This window comes from Corvus hawaiiensis, chromosome 2 (genome assembly GCF_020740725.1).
Source record: "Corvus hawaiiensis isolate bCorHaw1 chromosome 2, bCorHaw1.pri.cur, whole genome shotgun sequence".
NCBI lineage: Eukaryota > Metazoa > Chordata > Aves > Passeriformes > Corvidae > Corvus > Corvus hawaiiensis.
The window spans coordinates 48,343,588-48,363,680 of NC_063214.1; the positions used below are offsets into that span (position 1 = coordinate 48,343,588).

At 36.2% G+C, this 20,093-nt stretch overlaps 1 protein-coding gene across 1 annotated transcript in view; it reads right to left on the reverse strand.

Moving 5' to 3' along the window:
• XPO4 (exportin 4) overlaps nucleotides 1-20,093 on the reverse strand; it is an 83,448-nt gene that overhangs the window by 11,126 nt on the left and 52,229 nt on the right. The window contains exons 10-22 of the mRNA XM_048294828.1: nucleotides 16,002-16,178; nucleotides 14,021-14,163; nucleotides 13,757-13,902; nucleotides 12,273-12,450; nucleotides 10,637-10,796; nucleotides 8,801-8,970; nucleotides 7,668-7,842; nucleotides 6,278-6,571; nucleotides 5,183-5,363; nucleotides 3,565-3,683; nucleotides 2,552-2,682; nucleotides 1,657-1,774; nucleotides 303-395 (exon numbers count right to left, since the gene is read on the reverse strand). Of these exons, the coding sequence (XP_048150785.1) occupies nucleotides 303-395; nucleotides 1,657-1,774; nucleotides 2,552-2,682; nucleotides 3,565-3,683; nucleotides 5,183-5,363; nucleotides 6,278-6,571; nucleotides 7,668-7,842; nucleotides 8,801-8,970; nucleotides 10,637-10,796; nucleotides 12,273-12,450; nucleotides 13,757-13,902; nucleotides 14,021-14,163; nucleotides 16,002-16,178 (2,085 nt within the window). The remainder of the gene's footprint in view (nucleotides 1-302; nucleotides 396-1,656; nucleotides 1,775-2,551; nucleotides 2,683-3,564; nucleotides 3,684-5,182; nucleotides 5,364-6,277; nucleotides 6,572-7,667; nucleotides 7,843-8,800; nucleotides 8,971-10,636; nucleotides 10,797-12,272; nucleotides 12,451-13,756; nucleotides 13,903-14,020; nucleotides 14,164-16,001; nucleotides 16,179-20,093) is intronic.

Here is a 20,093-nt window from a genome sequence, read left to right on the forward strand (position 1 = left end):
GGGGAGGGAAAATACACTCTTCTCAAGTCTGGGGATGAAACCAAACTGGGGAGTGCAGCCAGTGCATTCAAGGCCAGGACTGACATTTAGAGACACTTACTCAGGCTGGTGCAATGAGCTGACAGGAAGGTCACGAAACTCAAAAAGGACAAATGCAAAGACCTGCAGCTGAAACAGGCAGACCTCCTGAGGGTCCCTCCTTCCAACCCAAATGATTCCATGATCCCAAATGATTACCAGGGACACAAGAAATAACCACTCTCCTTTAACAAATGACTTCAGGGTGTGTCTGAATGCCATACCTGATGCAAACACACTAACGTGTAGAATGCTTCACCTGCTGCCGTTGTCATTTCTGTATTGTGCTTCTGAAGTACCAGCATATCAAAAACCATCTGAAATTGCAAAACAGAAGTAGTTGTGTAAGTGTAAACTTAACTTTCTACTTCACCAGCATTTGTTGCTGAAGCTCATCTTCACTTCTGATAATAACAATGAACATGTATTACAAACATCCAAGGTTGCTGTTTGCTTTGTTGCCCCCTTTTTTTATTTTTGAATTTAGGTACCAGTAATGTAGAGGCCAAGTTCTTTTAGAAGTTGAGTCTTGGCTTAACAGCATAAATTCACATCTCAGAGCACTGGAACCTCTTGTTGATTTTTATCAACTGTTCTTCAGAGAAACATGACATCACTTATATTTTTCTCCAAAAGCTGCAGATATGTCAGAGAAATAATGAAAAAAGCCTTTGCTCTTTCAGAATAAAATATGGAACTTTTCCTCAAGTTTTGGAGACTCCTATAGCTCACAGAAAGTCAACCCGGGAACAGATTAGTAAAGAGTAATATTATAATATTAAGTGAAAATTTAGGATTAAGGAACAAAACTATGTTAACTTAGAAGACACATAAAGACAAAATTATTTAAGTTTCTCATTCTCTCAGCTTGTCTGATGGAAGCTTTTAATGAGCAATCCTCAGAAGTCCCCATGTCAGTTTGGTAAGAAAAGTTGTCTTAGGTAAAACTGAAGTCTATACAAAATCAGAAGATAAGTACACAAATTCTGCAATTACTTTGTTGCCAGTTAGTAGGAACCTGGTTGCTACCAGGTCACTTCAAAATTTATTAAAGTGGATAGTCCTAAAAGGAAAGTACCGAATGCGATATTGAATTAAGAAAACACGTAGTTCATTAGATACATTGAATAAATGACAGCATTTCCTTTCTAGTTCCCAGCTATGATCTTTTTCATGCCTTTCCTTTTAGCACTCTACCCAGCCTCCAGTTCACAGAATCCTGGAAGCTTTCTGTTCACAGCTTCCACAGTAACTGCTAGAAGTGTCAATCAGTTCAAAGCTCAAGTGCAGAGCATGGATATATAAATTGCATTCTGAGAGACTCAGGGCTTTTGTTTATTGGCAAGAATGGAGTGGTTCCCTCTACATCTCCACCCTCTTTTGTACTCTAGTCCGATATCTTCAGGTCTTCATGCCCTTTTTCTTCTTAAGCTGCCACTTTTTTTTTTTTTTTTTTAGGTGACAGGCTGTTTCCTACTATATGTGTGATCCTGATTAATCTGGATATGATCACTGTTTGGCCTCTGGATGCTACCTTTATGCAAAAAAACAAAGTAACACAAAACGTAGATGCCTTACCTTAAGAAAGTGCCTCGTTGCTAGAAAAAGGGTTGAATCTGTTTCTTGTGCTTTTGCACACTGTTCTGCTAATGGTGTTACAGCCTCCAGACAGAGCTGGCAAACCTCTGAGCTCATTCTGATAATTGGTGTTAAAGAATTGAAGTCAGAGTTTAATTAAATTGTGGTCAAACCACCCAGCTGTGACACTAGAAAATATCTGAAATTCTTGTATGTTTCAAGGTTTCTTTTCACTACAAAGTTGCTAATTAAAAAAACACTAGAAAAAAGGGGGGAAAAAAGGTTCCAACTTCATTACCTTCTTTTATTAGCTACATGCCTTAAGGTAACATAACCCTCTCTGACATAACATTTTCAGAAAGAGTCCCTTATGGTCAAGCTCATCTGTTTCTGACACGTGCCACAGATTAGTAAAAATGGTACTCCCATTATGAGAGGGAGAGCCCATTGGCACCCTGACAGGAAATGCTCTGGAGCCAGCCCAGTAGAACAGCAGCAATGTTTTGTATTACCAGCTGAGAGACTAATTCAGGAATGGCTTTGGGATACCAGCTGAAGGCTTATGAAGTTACACACTCTGAAATGAAGTAATGGAGGAGGCAGGAATGGCTGCCAGAAAAAACTTACATGCTAAGCTACTTAAAGGCTGCGCGCAAGCACCACAAGTTAGAGGCAATTCAGCAAATGTTGGAATCTCAATGGACACTACAGCGAAACTCTCAATCCCCAGAGAGCAGAGCAAGAGTCAATTACTGATATATAATTATAGATGCAGATATTCATAGAAAGAGGAAAGAAAAAAAAACAAAGATAAAAAATTGTTATTTTTAACAGGTCCTTATAAAAGCAACTTAGTTTTTTTTTTTTAAACATTCCCAAGCTCTATAAAGGATACGATGACATCCCTAACTCCAGTGAGTACATTAGGCTCTTAAAGAGGTCCTCTGGAAGTTGTGGAATTTTCTCAGGGAATATCTCACATATGAAAGTGATTAATTTGTAATATTGATTACACAGGGATGGAAACTGTCAAAAGAAAAACATGATATTTTTAGATTCAATCACATAACTTTTCTGGCATAATTTTCAACGGTAGAAAGAGACAGGACTGATGCTTTGCACTAAAGAAAAATTAGAATGGCTACAACTTTATATAAATACAAACACTGTGGTACAATAAAAGATGATTACTAAAGATAAACAGTTGATGGTGGCAGTCTGGTATCTGCTCTACACAAATTAAAGGAGTTTTACTTCAGATGTGGATAAATCTAGTCCTGTGGGGTAAAAGCCTTGCAATCCTTTGGAGCACAATTGAGGGGCTCCCATGGTACATTTTCAGTTTGATCTAAAATGGACACAGCCCTTGCACTCAGCAAGTGCTACCAGATGAGAAGCCATGTGAAGAGGGGACAGCTCAGACACCCTTCAGAAGTGTTCCCTGGGTTCAAAGGAAAACATGAACACAGTGCAACCCAATGAAATGCTGCTGCCCCATTGTTTCATATTTTACTATTCTACTGACAAGCTGCTGATGCCTACAATTGAAAGCCATCTGTATTGTGAAAATAAATAGTTACTTTTAACTAATATCACAGTTTATACTTCTTGTCACATTTCTGACACAATGAGAAAAAGGACTCCATAAGCCACATTTCAGGTTTGGCTGTTGATCTGCAACAGACTTGCTTTTAGAAGAACAGTTTTGTTTAGGATCTTCAGATATACATTTTCTCAGCTTACAGTATTTATTTTCAAAGAGTATCTAGAACTATGGAACAGTTGTTTACATTTAGGAAGTCTAGAAAATTCAAGTTATAGAGGTCGAATGCATATAGGAACAAATTCTGGGAATTCATTACTATAAAGCTTTCACATTCTAGCAGCTCTGTGTAAAAATATACTTACCTTCAGCAGATCTTGTGACATTAGAGGCAGAACTAAATTAACCCCATATAAGACCACATCTGCTGCTGATACAGATCTATTTGTAACTTGCCCAGGCTCATGTCCTCTAAATACTTCATCTGCAGGAAAGACAAAAAATATTTTGTATAAAAGGAAGATTAAACATATTGAAGTAACAGTCCCATTTCTTTATAATACAGACATTTTTATAAATAGGACTAGTCCCCTCTCTCCAAAAAAACCATGAGGCACTGTATTAAAATAGAAATGTAGTGAGTGGAGGCGGTCACTTCACTCTATATTTACATTCATTAGGACCAAGCATTTCATAATCACTTGTACCAGATGGCATGCTAAACCAGAACACTTCAGATACTGAGGGCTCCCTTCCATTACAGAACATTGCATTTGTTTCTAGTGATAGCTGCTTCATGCCTGCACACATAAACACATAGTGATTAAAATACTACTGCATTTTTATACTTTTTATATATATTATATATTTACATATGCTTTAATATCTTTTATAAAGAGAAAGAGAAAAAAAATGGGAGAGTTAATATAGAAAATTCTGCAGTTTGGATGCTGCCAAGTTTTCTCCAGTTACAGGTTAAGGCCTATGTTTCCCATTAACTGGCAGTGACCTTACTTTTATAATTCCTGCATTGAGTCAGCAGCAGTACGTAGAAAACTTGCAATACATTTGATCTCTGGGCATTGCATCTAGGTTTCATTCACATTACTTCATTTCATGGTAAGTATTTTAGTGTTTTCCACACAACTAACATCCAGATCTCAAAGCAAATACTTTACATAACACTGGGTTGTCCATTCAAAGGACAAAGTCTAAATCTGGTTCTGTACTTGTGTTGTGCATGCATGATGAAAAAATAAAATGATGTACTGCATTTTGGAGTACAAGGCTCTCTCTTTCAAGATGTACCTCAGAAAAGCAATTAATATCAAAATATGCTTGGTATCAAACTGAATCTGCCTGGGTTGTTATCTGTGCAAAGTGTATAGAACATTGTGAGATATGAACCATGCAAATGTTTGGCTTATTCAAAAGCAATGCACCACAGCTAACTGCCAGAACATACAACTGCAATTTTACGTGGCAAATACATGTAAGAAAGTAACAGGCTGGGATACAAGAAGGAACCCTTAACTACACCCAGAAATCATAACGCGTGTTCTGTGAAAGAGGAATACAGAAAACCCTCACATGGTGGAATTTTAATGAGCTCAACATTTCACAAAAGTTCAATCCTGTACTAAGAAGATGATCCATCTGCTTTCTAGCACTACTTTACTATTCCAACTTCTCTACCTGCTTTTTGTTATAAAACTGCTGGTACAACATGTTCAGACTCGCAACATTCAGATTTCAAGCTGTTTTATACAACCCCAATTTATTTTATAACAGCAGTAGTAATTTCAGATGTTAGAATATTGTGAAAAGTCCTTCCATTGCTACGTTAAATAGCAATTTTCATATCCGGATCTAGTCAAGCCTAAACTTCAGCTTTTCCTTTATATGGACTGAACACAAGCCCCAAAATGGTTCTTACAGTTTAGAAAACAACTTGTGGTTCATCAATCACCAATTCCTTAATACCTGTATCACTGAAATCTATGAATTCTTTTGATAGAAGATTAGTGAGAAGCTCCATAATAAGAAGGAGATCCTGGTACTGGTCTTCTTCTGCTGTAACATCTATCCGTTGTCGACCTAGATTATTCTTGGAATACACCTGGAGCAGAGTTAGGCAGGCCTCATACAAGTTCATGGCTTTGGCCTATAAAACAATGTTACATAATAAGAAAACTTCCATATGCTAAAAGTGACACACTTTGTTCTAAGATGGCATTACTTGGTAGACAATACATCAAGATTTTAATTTCAGTATATGACCACTTTTGTACCAACTGTAAACAAAATCATCAAGGAAACAGCCACCTGAGACTATAAGAACACTTACAGCCATATATGGATGTGCTACTGATTGAAAGAGCAAAACATTACTTTTCTTGATTCCTCAGTCTTAACAAAAATCCCAGCAAGAGTGGCTTGGAACAGACTGACACATCGCACTAATCTCACAAACTAGATTACCAACAAAATCCCCTGAGGACACACTTTAGTTATAGAAGTTTGGAGCCACAATATGCTGTTTGTACATACCCAGTTTGGAATAGGCAGGAACTCTTCCAGACGCAAAAACATAATTAGCCAACAGTGCAAAGATCTAAGTGCACTGCACAAACTCAAAATTTTAACTGTTAACTTCTTGGGATCTATTAATGCCTTGTCGAGGACCAAGGCAGTGTCTCTATGGTATGCATTTGCCACATAAAACAGTGCTGCAATTCTCCTAGACTAGACTTCTGAGAAGTTTAATATTGTTATAAAAAAATACTCAACATTGTCTGTCCTCTTCTGCCACCCATAGAGTCAGACTAGTGATGAATTGCGGATAAATTTATTGGTAAAAAAACCCTAGTCTAAATGTCTTGCTTTTAATCTTTGCAAGTGTATGTTTTAAAACAAAGGAATTCCTTAACAGATGTGTCCATATAGTCTTTCTTTCTCTCTATAAAAATCACTACATTTTTTTTTTTTTTTAAGGAATAGCACTGTATACACACTTACACACATGCATGTGCACACACACATACTCTGCCCCCTCCTTCCCCTTATGGATGTATTTACCTCTCCAAGATAGCAAATTTGTTTATGTGCAACTTCAACAAAGACTTCTATTATGAGATTGACAGTCTCTGGTGTGTTTTTGTATACTTCCATTAATCCAATGCAATTATTAAGGAAGTCCATTAGGAAATTGAAGAGAATTGCTACATTATCAATCTGGGTAGCCTCAGCAATGCCACAGAGTGCTTCTAAAGTAGCTGTGATTTCCTGTTTCACTTCCTCCTCTTGACAGATCTGCTGAAAGTTTTCTTGGTTTATCACATTCAAGAATCGCTGCTGAAGTGGCTGAAGAACCTTGACATTTTTCAGAAAAGTCACATTAAGATAAGCATACTATTATATGAGATGTGAGATTTAAATAATTTAGCAAATTCATTGCTTTTGGCATGGCAGTACAAGAATCAATCACTTCCACTTTCCAATGACTCAGTTATGTTATCTGTCACATTAATGTAAGCAGAAGTGGTAGCAATTAGTGCTTCTCATTGTCCATCATGGTCTGCAGGCAGGTGTCAAAATGAGCACCTCCATAAATATTTTAGGTAATTTTGTAGTGTTTAAACAAATAACAATGACCTTCTCTGGTTCAAAGCATTCCATTCCCTTCAAATGCAGCATTAGGGGAAAAAAATTGTTACGGCTCATTAATGAAACCACTAAGATTAATGCCCACAGTTATCTTTGCCACATTATGATTCTCAATAGTGAAATCACTTCTCATCATTGGTATTTGGAAACAACTTAGAAACTTCCATAAAAATAGTTAAATGTTTTTTCCCAATTACTTCTAGTACATTACAGTCTTACCTTAAATCACTAGTTTCGTAGCTCTGCCAATAAAAGCAAGTTTTTCTCAGAAGGTCAATGCTTTAGAAAGTTATGTGGTGCTTCCTGATACCATTTCAGCTACTTTCTAGCATCAACCTTTCTGGTATTAAATATTTGATCTTTAATGGAGCCAGGGCATAAAGAGCTGGTCAAGATTCTTCACTATGTTCCACATTAGCTTTTCAATTACTGTCATTATGATTAAGTGATAACAGAATAATTCATAACACCATAAAATTAAAATGAAAGGAAGAAATGTCCTGGTACAAGGGAAATTTCTAATGTCCTATTATAGTCTCTTTCAAACATATTGCTCTACTGTCTGCTTCACAAATCCTCCAATTAATTATTAGTGGTTTCTCTTTAGGTTGAGATATTCTAGATACAATTTAGATACAATAGATACAAGTATCGATCAAAGAGATAATAATTTTAAAAATCATCAGTATTAAATATCAAAATATATTATACAAATTGATTTTGTGTCACCATAAAATTCCCTAAACTAACTTGTTGTACTGCTTGCTTATATGGAGGTAATAGAAGTATCAAAATAGCTTACCTCTGTCCAGTATTGTTGCTTTGTTTCTGTATCCATATGAGCAAAGCCTCCTAGAACTAAAGCTTTCATTAGCGTTCTCTGCACAGAACTAGACAAATAGTGAAGAGGAGGGCTTCGCCTTGCAAACTGTTTAGCTAAATTCCACCAGTTTTCACACTGAATAACTAAGTTTGCCCTAAAAAAGAGGGAAAAAGATTTCATTAAAGACTTCACAAAATTGTATGAACAGAGCACATCATGTTTCTAGCAGTTGCCAGAAGTTTTTTGTTGCTATTTTTAAAAAAATTCCTTTATTCTGAGGCCAAATTGCCTTTTGATTTTCATCTTACTAATGCCTCAGCTTTCAGATTTCTATCTCAGATACTCTGAAAATAGATCAATTCATACAGGAGAAAAGCAGGGAAGTGCTTTAGTTTTACACACATACACACACAGAGTTAATGGACATACTGCATGGATTAAAAGCTTAGTCTCATTACATCATAATAAAATAAGCAATTTATTCTAAAACTAGCTCCTGTGGGGTTTAATTTTTTTTTAAAAGAAAAATCCTCAAACATTTTAAATCCTCATACTTCAGAGCAGTCTTTCAGTAGACTGTGAATGCATGATTGCATGTATAATTGCAGGTCAGTTGACAGAAATAAAGCATTCAAGAACTTCCTGCTTCACAGTTTGCAATACCAAAGAAAACTTTGAAATTTGTCTGAATCCACAAAATCCTGTATTTAAAAAAAAGAAATTTAGGTTTACAAAACATATTTCATACTGGCTTAGCCAGTACCTGAACTCCTAATCAACAAAATTAACAGCAACACAAAAATCCTTGCAATAAGAGTGGAGACCAGGAGAGTTTTCCTTTCTCACTGTTTAAGAGTGAGGCACAAAAGTAAGAGAAGGAGAGTGCACTTCTAAACCGTAATAAAAATTAGGTGATGTTTTGTCAAATACAGGTCTCACTCCTCAGCTTATCAGACAAGTTTGTGGTGTTTTTTTCAGTTACAGTATGTTACTAATGTAATTTGACTTACAGAGACATGAATATGAAGTGCCCTATATCTGGATTACTGTGGCCAAAAAACTTTAAAGGAAGCAAAAGAAACTTTTTGACTTCCAGAGGTATAGCAACTTACCGCTCTCTCCTTTCCACTAATGTTACTAGCAGTTGTACAGTATCATTTGCAAGGTCCTGCTCTGAACTCCACACTGCCAGGTTACTGATCACTTTTTCTAAAAGGTAACCCACAATCCACTGGGAACCCTCTGTATCAGCACCAAATGCTGTACTAAATGGCAGACTTATCTATAAGAAAAGCATTAAAATGAGTGAGTTTTACAGAAGCCAGAACCCCAAAGTGTATGGCAATCATTGTCAGCAAATTCTTTTCAGGCTGTCACTTCTTTCCTACTTAAATTACACAAATGTTACATAGACAAAGGCAAAGAATATCTGTAACAGAAAAATCTTTGCCAAATTTATCTTGCGATTTTAAGGACAACATCTAAAACAAAGAAAAGTTTCAACCTCATTACAAAATCAGGTTTGAGTATGCCTAGCTTTTAAGGCCAATGAAAGTTCAAAAGCTTTAATAATTAAAAGAAAGATCCCAAAATCACCTCCCAAAAGTGTTTCCATGAATTTAAGACATAAATCCTCAAAATTCAGTGGTAAAAATTATTAGAAATAAACCTAGTTCTTGATCTAAATAGAAACTTGTAAAAATTAATTTTCACCTCAATTTTTCTAAATGTGCTTTCTGCAGGTGGTTTCTTCAATCTACATATCTTTTAGGAAAGATGTCACACTCTGGTCCTGGCACATTAAAATATGCTTCCTTGAAATTGCCTGTTCTCCTATCTTTAAAGGAAGTTTCTCAAGAGTGAAATCCAAAGACTTTGTAGTAACTGTGCAGGGGCTTCCTGTCAGCACACCACTAACGATTGTACCTTTAAGGACTCACGATATATACATGACTGAGGTTTAAAGGTAAATAAATAAGGTTTAAACCTAAAAATAAGGTTTAAATAGAGGTTTCAATCACTTTCACATGCCAACACAACCAAAATGTGTGCATTTCCTAGACATTCTGTTTTGTTTCTTTACACTGTTTTTCACGTGGATCTCCTTCTAACATGATCTCCAATTCTTGCCCAACTGGTACCTTTACAAATTCTTAGCTGTGCTGTATGTATGAGCCGAATAATATGACTTCAAGTATTTACAAGTCTATGTGATACCTATTGCTGTTAAGGAGAGGCCTCCTGAAGCGTTAGTATGCTTAGTTGCTTCAATAGTGGAAATAAAGGGGAGGAGGAGGAGACTTCCCAAAATTAGAGCCAACAGGACCTCCTCAGGATGGGTGGCCTCTGTGAGCTAGCTGGATTACAGTTAGTTCGATAAGCAAAATCAGGATCAAATTCTAATCACGATTAGTGCTGTCCAAGCACAGTGAGAAGTTGCCCTTTACAAAGAACGCACCGTTGAAATAATGATATATACAATGAGAATGAGGAGAGAAAGTAGCATGACATTAGCTAATGTATACTGCCTTGTGGTGGTGTTAAATATCTAACTCAGAATCACAATCAAGAGCAATCACAGTATTAGAGATGAAATGTAAAATCTGATGGACAGTCACAATTTATAACATCACTGCAGTCAGTGAGTTTCACTCACTACACAGTCTAGGAGCACTGTGTTATTCTGATATGGCAATGGCTATCCAAAAAAAAAAAAAAATCACATTTACAGCAAAATGTGCAAGAAGAGTCCCCTAACAACTTGTATTTCTAATTAGCAAATGGAAGAAAACATCAATTTTCAAACAAATTCCAAAACGAATCACAACCCATTTAACATTAAAAATACTTTAGCATTGCACTTTTAAATAGCTACACTGACATCTACATTCACAGGACAATATTATTGCTAATACTCACAAATAAATTCATAAAAGTTATATCCTTACCTGATCATACAACTTTTCATCTACTAGGAGGTAAGTCTTTGCCCAGCGCTTGAGAAACCATACAATATCTTTGCCCATCTGGGGGCTCAGGAGGTGCGTGAGATTTGCCCTTATTGCTCTAGATTCTACTTCTGACACTCTTAAAATAGCAGATAACAACCTGCAGATTTAAAATACAAGGAGGATGCTGAGAGTGGTTTTTGGAGAAGCAATGCAACTACCAAAACCACTTTCATTTTTCACAAAATATGACAGAAGGATCAGGATAATACAAAGCACTTCAACTTTAATCAAGTAAAAACACCTGAATTTACTGTTTTTGAAATGTGAGGCAAGGGGGAGAGAGAGAGAGAATAGACCGGCAAATATCATCCAAAAAGTAAGAATTATGCTTTAAAAGTCAAGATTTAAAAGTAATTTTGACATCAAAATTACTGCAACAAAGAATCTTCACAAACATTGTGACAAATGGACTACTTGGGAGTGCCTGAAAAGCTGTTTCGAAAAACCGCTTTTCCCTTCCTTGCACCATAAAGTTTAGTGACCAAACGGGTTCTAATTGTGCAGCGCTTGCAGTGTGACACATACCAAAAAGCAAATACAGAAATGACCAGTTGCTTTGCTCTTGTTCATTACTGCAGGGAAATAGTCTGAAGTAGTAAATCACCAGGTGACTGCATTAATACAATCAGTCCATAAAATGACTTTAAATACTAGCTTTGGTATTAAATACTAGTATGTCAAATTTTGTAAGAATGTGATTGTACACAAGAAATTTAGGAGTTGACAGTGGCCTATTTCTTGAAGAACTCTGAACTATTTCAGAGTTATTGCCAAAGGGCCTCAAATCTCTCCTTATTTAGATCTGGTTTTTTTTCCTACCACCACTGAGACACTGCATCAAGAAATGCCGTTTGGTGGCTATTTCTTGAAGTGGACAATAGTATAAGTGAGCAATATTCAAGCTTCTGAACACTAGACACCCCTCATTGCTAATGAAGATCTGCTTTTTCTACCTTCTTCCCAGAAAAAAACATTTAAAGAAAACAACAATTTATCTTGTGTGAAGCCTCTTCTGTGTCAACTAAGAGTGGAATGCAATCTTCTGAAGTGTGAGGATTCAAACTGAGGAGTCCATTGTGAGCATCAGCCTTCTTGCAAAAAGAGAAGGGAAATCTCTCCTGCTTCTTTTATAGGCTGACAGTGATGTGTGTACATAACTGACAACAATTCCTCATGCCCTGAGGATCAATTTTGCTGCTACTGCCAAGCTTGGGCAGTAACTCATGTTCAAAGTAGAGAAGTTCACTGATGTTCTGGAAAGCATTTGCTAAAGCTGTATGTATTATCTAAAGATTTTGAACTGCCAACTTTTTTTTACTTAAGTAGTTTTAAGGATTTTCTGTAATAGATCAAAGATAGGTTTTCAGTAGAAATATAAAAAACCATTTCTGTTTATTTCCTTTGGCTCATTACCTCTGTTAAGACTATTAGGTCAATCCTTCCTTTTTCAAATGTTCGGTGTTTACATATTGCTTACTTTTCACATTCACAGAAGTCTACTCACATTCTAGGTTTGTTTTTTTATCTCTGAAAAAGCATTTAACACACTTAATAGTACAAGATGCATCCTTACCTAATTACAGAATCAGTTCTGTTGTACCCTGGGATGGAAGAGGCCTTTTCTCCTGGAGATCCCAGTATCTGAAGTGTGGTATTGATGTCAACCTCGGCTGAATGTTTAATGGAATATTCCATGACTTCTGGAGGTATTAGCGGAGTCTCTCCCTGAGTATCATTAGCCAAGAGGTAGCCTTACATTAAAAAAGAAAGAGTGATCACAACTTTCTACCCTAGGTTAACTTATGGCTTTCTGATTAGAGAATCCATAGGCTTAACTGCAGACATCACACCAGAATCAAATGTTTATACAGACCCTGACTAACACTGCTTAAATGCATACAAATTAACTTTAGAATCCTTAAAGCCATTCAGTAGGAAAGAAACCTGAAGTGACAAGAAACCAAGACTGGAAAAAGAAACCACCAATTTAAAAACAGATAAAAAGAGACAAGATTTGCATCATGTAAAAGTGCTACAGTCAATTCATCTACTTGGGAGAGGGACAAAACATTTCGTTGTCATTTTTTTCTTCTTCTGCTATGTGGTAAAAAAGCCTTGATTTTACAGCTTCCCCGCAGAGTCCATATCATTTGGGACTTCTGTTTCGCTAACATTCCAAATCTGTCAGAGTCTTTCAGGCCTCAAGTCCATGTGCTGTAACACAGTTTTCCTCGCCTAGCAACTGCAGATCAGGTGAAGCATGTGTTTTCATAAAATACTCTGGGCTCTAGATAATATTGATTCCAGCTTTAGTTGTAGTCTTCAATATCTGAGCTCATAACCATCTGTGAGCTACAAACTCCATCTCACAGTGTTACAAAAATATTATAATCACATTCATGTCAACATCTGAGAGCAACTAAAACATCAGATCTTCAAAAAAGTACCACAAAATATTTCATGTATTATACATTTCTCCTAGCAAAGTACAGACCATCTTTAATTGTTATTATGTTTGCCAACTTAAAATAAAATATTTCCATCTAAAAATCAAGCCCAAAAAGGTTCTAAATTCAAGTTCCCTGAAACATAACAAAATGGCAGGTCATAGATCATCAGCACTGAGAAATTCTAGAACTTACTTGATTATCTGTCACCACTGAGTACCACCATTACCCTGATCTCATGTTGGTTCCCTTATAAAGCCATGTGCACCCACACAACACCACTGATACCATGAACGGACTAATTTCTTGAATAGGTTGACTGATAACACAACTCAAAAAAACTGTAACAAAATTAGTTGCAGGAGTTTCCAACGGACATTGATGAAACCTTTACATGAGGTAATCATTAGAGATAGTATTCCTGTTACACAAAGCAGATGATAGAAAGACAAGGACTTTGCAAGTCCTGTATGTAAGATGAAATCATCGTAAGGGATAAAATGTATAGTCAATCAAGAGTAGTTGATATACAGGGATTTTTTTTTTTCCTGAGGTGTTCCAGCTGCAGTAAGACTACTGGAATAAGTACTATTTAAAGCTGTTCACTAACCTGTAACTAAAATAAGCCAATGAATATCCTCATACAGGTCATCAAGCACTTTATTGTCAATTGAACCTGATGCTGGTGAGGCAAGTAACTGCTGCTGATGTCTTTGCAACTGTCCATGGAGCCTTGTCACTCGGTCTTCTAACAAACTGTGGACAAATAACAAGAAAGTAGCTTCAATGTTTTTAAACTGTTTTGGCAAATTCAGGCTTTTCCTATGGGACAGCTTTATTGATTTGCATTTGTGACTACTTTCTTTGTACTTACCTTGTGAGAAGAGGTATGCAGTGCTCTGCAGCAATCCTCCCCAGCATGCCCACACTGGCCAACTGGTCACAGAACTGGTCTCTATCATCTTCCTGCAGCTCACTTATTTCTTCTTCTTCCCGAGAGGCCACACCATTGGCAGTCTTTGGTTATTTCAACAAAATTAGAAGCAACCAGTTAGGGTCATACTTGTTAAATTCATTATCACCACAATTTTCTGCAAGGTAATTTGCATATATGAACAACAGACTTGTACTAAATTAGACACAGAAGAGTTAAACAGAGTCAACATGGGTTCATACTGTTTTAAAATCAGTATTTCACAAACTCATTAGCAAAATGCCACATTCAGTTCATTTGCTAACATTTCAGTAGTTCTCAGTTGTCTGAGATCTTACATTAATCACATAATAGGCAGTATTTTTCATGATGAAATGAATGTTAGCCCTTTCATTAAAGATTTTCCCGAACCTACTGTTTGAGGGGACACAGTAGTTTAAAAAGTACCACTAAATTTTAAAAAAAGTACCTTAAAAGTAAATGCCATAATCTCAGTAAATAGCAGACTAATAATCCTGATGATCTCAGTTTTATTTCTTGCTGATGCAGGAGTTGCACTGTTCAATTTCTCAAAACTTATCTTGGTTGCATTATAAAATTATTTAAATTATAATCAGACCTTATTCCTTGAAGAGATGAACCATGATATGCAGAAACCAAGTATAAATACTAAAAGTGTTTCTTATCTCTTAAATAATCATAAAATTTATGCAAGTAACAAAGTAAAATAGAAGAGGCGGAGAAAGCTATCAGTCTGCTTTGTTTCTATAGAGGCCCTGGAAAACTGAATCCACACACAACTCCTTATGCAAACTGCTTTTAACCCATCTTTCCTTTATGCAACCCAGCAAATCATTTTTTTTTGTCAACTTCAAAGTTGCAGCTGTTTACTGAAGGGTGAGCCTCTGCTCTCAAAGCAGAGACTGAAAGTTCCCGTTACCGCTTTGATATTGAACAAGAAGCATTCTAAAATGCCAGCTGTGGCTTTTAAAGGTTACCCATGGGATAAATGACTTATCTCACAGAATGACATGAATTAACCTGTGTATACAAGTTATGTCAAGACCGCCTGATATGAATTCAAAGTTCTCTTGTGAAATACTTCTCTCAGTTTTGGCACTGTTATTACCATCTGTTACATATTGAGATAGCAGAATTACATTTTACACAGCTCTTTTCAGAACGAGGTACCTCTGAGGTCTTTGCACAGCATCAAATTAAAGAGAGATTTTATACAGTTATTGAATTGAATCTATGCAATAACTAATTCATCCAACATTTACATCCAGCTTTCTGCATAAGAATCTGTTTTAGTAAGATCCAGATTCCTGGCAAATGGACTAATCACCTTTCTTTCTCAATGGCTCAAGAGATACTTGATGTACTTTTAAGTTTTCTCTAGATAGTCAACTGTTCAAAAGCTCAACTGGGAATTTATTTTATCCAAAATGACTACATGATATTCCAAGTTTCTTCTACTTTGAGCATAGTCACTCTACATTTTTTCAGGTATTTATGCACGTCAATTATATTTTGAAGATAGTGCATGGGAGGCAACAATCATAAAAAGGGCCCCCAATTTCACTGAGGATTTTAACCAGAACTCTAATCCAGAAGGAAGGTCAAAAGTTTAGTCACTATTTGTGGAAAGAACAAGATACACATCGATTTGAGTTACAAGTTTACTTATTTTCTTTTTTTTAAGCGATTTCCAACTTTGCATTCCTTTAGTTCCTCTCCAGAATGAGAGAAACAGACTGGGAAATCACAAATGAGTAACAAGTTCAGCATTTTTTTTATTTCCAAAGTCACAAATGGCAATTCTATACTAGCTGCCTTGAGCTACGTAATATACATACACCAAAGGACATGGGCTAGTTACTGTATGTTATCATCAAAAACTACTACAATGAAGGCTTACCAAATTCCTTGTGCCATCAGGAGCAGCTAGATGGCACTGAATGTAGGAATTAAAGACTTGAACAGCATGTTGGGTAAAGAAACCTTTATGGAAATGTTTATCATCTTGGACCAAAGTAAGCCAAGATTCCAGCAACTTATCATATGCCTCCATATATACCATGTCATCTTTGTCAAGCTGTAAGAGATGGAAAACAAACCAAAAACAAATAAAAAATCTAATTTCTAAACTAAACCAGAGGAACATACTTATATTCATCATTATTTTTCAGATGTTCATGTACTGTTGAAACAAACACAAAAAAACCAGACACAAAACCGATCTAAGGACAGCCAAGAAAATATCAGAGTGAACTGATGGAATGCATTGAAAAGGTCACTGCAGCTTTCATGTCTGCTAAGCTTTAAAAACCTGTCAATGTGTTCAGCTATTTCTCTTCACCTGATATTGCAGATAGATTTATAGGTATTCCACTATTTCTGAAATAGAGAGAAAAGACAATGATTCTCTGTTCCAGAGGAAATCACTGCAAGACTGCAAGTGTTCAAGAAACCTTATTTACAGGTAGCCAGTTTTGATGATGAATCACAACTTCTTGTTCTAGGAACAAACCAAAACCCAATTAATTTGTACAGAATAAGCCTGCAACTCTAATTACTTAGTGCATTTCAACTGATGCTTCTTGGTTTTAATTATTCATGTGCTTCTATATAGTACATAAGTTGCAAAAGGAAATACCTTATCTGAAAAACGAAGTCCTAAGTTGCAGGAAAACTAAAGAATCCAAACAGCAAAGAGGCAATTTATTTTAAAAATATTTTTAATGTAACTATCAACTTTTTGTTTTGATGCAAAAATTGAACGTTTGTAAATACATCCAACTTCAAATAACTTCAGCATGACTGTATAGATAAACAGCCTGCGAAATTTCTTAGAGGAAATCTTACAGGATGGCTCACAGAAGTTACTCTGAGATAGCAGAGCTTAGTAAAATGGTTCAATGATGAAATAAAGAGATATTAAGGCCTTAATCGTGCTCCAGACACAAGAATTCCTGACTTCCAGTGAAGTTACAAACACGGTTGGATAAACAGGCAAGGAAAAGAAAACACTGGCTGGATGACTGATTAAGAGGAAAAATTAATATCACATTGGAAGCATTCCAAGATAGCTCCACAGCATCCTTTTGTAACTGCAAAGCTGTCATATTTCCAGAAGTTAAAATAGGGGACATACTGATGCAATTGTGAAAACAAAACCTGAAGATGACAAGGAGAGAGGCAAAATTGTATTCAACACTAACATAAGTCATAAATTTAGGAAGGACACCACAACATGTCTTTCTAAAACTTGGCTAAAGGACACACAAATTTAGAGACAGTCATTCAATCCTGAAGAATTTTGAAACGTACATAATATATGTAAATATATAACTTACATATATGACTTTTAATAATTTTTAATAATTGAGAGCATAAACAAACAGACATGTTTTTATGAACAACAAAATACCCTCAAATATATCCAATTCATTTATTTGAAAAGGTACTAAAGAAGTTAATGCCATGAAGAAAAATTAACACTTGGAGATATTCTCATAAGCAATCTAGACTAACAAGTGCCTCCATAAAATAAATGCCCAAACAGTAAGGAGATTTTATCCATATTGAACCAATCTGGTTCCAAAGAAACCTTACTAAAAAGTCCCAGTCCTTATTTCAAATTAGCTACAGCTAGGCTACCAAAGATGTCATGCAGGCAAAGTGCCGTGCTGTCGACTGGGAGCTGAATCACTCTGATGGATCAGAACTCAGATCTTCAGGAGAGGCAAGATAATCCCAGTAAATATAAAGCAAAGATTCTTAATTCCTCCTTATTTCCTCTATGGGAAACAAAAAGAAATTTGGTCCTTCTTCCTTCCTAGCTGTCTGACCCTTTAAAGAAAAAATACTGAAAGTTGGTCAAGCAGCAAGAAGCTGCTAAGAGTTGGAAGCACAGCAAGGGGACTAAATTCAGAATGGTCTCTGTCATCACATGATATTTTTAAAAATATCACTAAACAGGAACAGCACATTAATATTTGTTTTGAGAAAAAGAAGCCTTTGATACAATTTTTATTTGACTTCTCATCCAACATCCTGTTCATACTCTTCACTAATTCAGGTGGACTATTTGATTCTACTTCTGCATAAGCATTAAGTGTTGAGCATGGCAGAGCACAGCTGTGGATGAGCATCTTCTCACACACCCAGTGCCATTAAAGGCAGAGATTACTGGTCCACCTTGCCCCATAAACTAACCCTCAGCACTGCTGAAGCTTACTGCCCTCTGTCCACCAGTGTAGCTGCTCAGGCAAATGTTTCAACCTCCTTCAGCTGATCTCCCCAACCCCAACGAGCAGGTTAAAGCAAAAGAAGCATTTGAACATAATGTTTGGATTGTGGAGTTTTTCCCATGGTTGAAAATCAGTATTAGATGCTTTGCAGTGGTTTGCATATTTTGATTCAGGACCTCCATATTTTGACAGTTTTCATAGTAGGTCTTCCCCGTCAGGCACAAGAAGCCCCCCTAGCTGTTTCTGCCATGTTCACATGGTAAGTTCTGCTGGCATATGAAGAAGCAGAAATATGGGGAAAACAGCTTTACCAACCAGCAAAGCTTATGGAGTACACCCGCCTGTGTTCTGCTGCATTTTGTATTTCTGAAAAGCTCCAGCAATATTACCTGAGGATTCTACTGAGCTCAACACACAGAGTATTTTATCTATCAGAAAGCTCTTCATTACAGACAGCACATGAGCTCACAGAAAGCATCACTGCACGCATTCTAAAAGAAACTTGGGGAATACATTAGCTGTGGCTAGGACATTCCTCAGCCAAAAGATTGTTTTCAGGGATGCAAAGTAGTACTTCTACAGGCACAGCACGCTGTATCATTGCACCAGACAGTGGTACAAGTTAGTGTAAGCTCTTGCTGAGAGATTAAGTGTTTTAAATGGCACCATGTTAAGCGCTGTTTTCATTAAACATGATTGTGTATTCCAGTTCTCAAGTAACAAGACGCTCCCTTTAGTTCCTTTGAATTTAAATGATAGCTGCCTATGGTTTTGCTGAATCTTATAAAGGCTTCAGGAGCATTTCTAGATGTATTGGTGAGCACCAGAATACATATTCAATATTCTACTAGAAAACCTCAAAAGCATACAAACTTTGACCAGTGAGGTTTGGAAAGGAGCTGTATTTTAGATTCTAAATTTAAACACCAATTTTTTGGTTAAGAAATGAAAAAAATGAAAAGTGTAAGTTAAGCACTTAATATAATAAATAAAATAAATTTTAACCTTGCAGTGAAGACACATCTAATGTTCTTCAATGCATGCTAATTAATACACCTGTGCTCTCTGGTAAAGAAACACATCCATCAACTTTGTAACTAAATACTTCTACAATTATTTTCAAACTCAGGTAAATAACCTCTGTTACTACACCAAACTGTCAAAACAGAAAAAAAAAAAATCATACTTTCTTATGATAGTGGGGAAATATTGGCTAGTATTTTGATAGTCTCATTTTAAATCTATAGCCACTGCACATAAATAGCTTAAGTGCAAGATTACTCACCTTAATTCTTACTTTTTTTTTTCCTTAAACTATGTGTCCTTGGTAGTTTTTATTTCCAATGCAACTTTTAGGAGCAGAACACTTGGGCTTTGCCAACTGATCTTTAATGTTACAACCAAAGTTTGAAAGAAAAAAATCCTCTTAATTCCTGTGCTAGATTTGTATGCACAATTACCATTTGAACTGTGTCAGCAACGAAGGGATGATCTGAACAGCTCAGAAGTATGATGTTAACAACAGACCTTAATGGCTACATTCACTTAAAACAGAAACTCCTGACTCAGAACTCTAGGCAGCAGTTAAGTTACAGTCTGTCCATATGTTCATGTAGTCATTTTAAACTTTCAGGACTGCAGCTTGTTCACTATCTACAACAGTTTCCAGAGGAGTCCTACAACAGCAAGTCAGCAATACTTAAAACTTTAATATTTTAAATGAATCCATTCACTTAAAATTAAAAACTTAAGAGGTG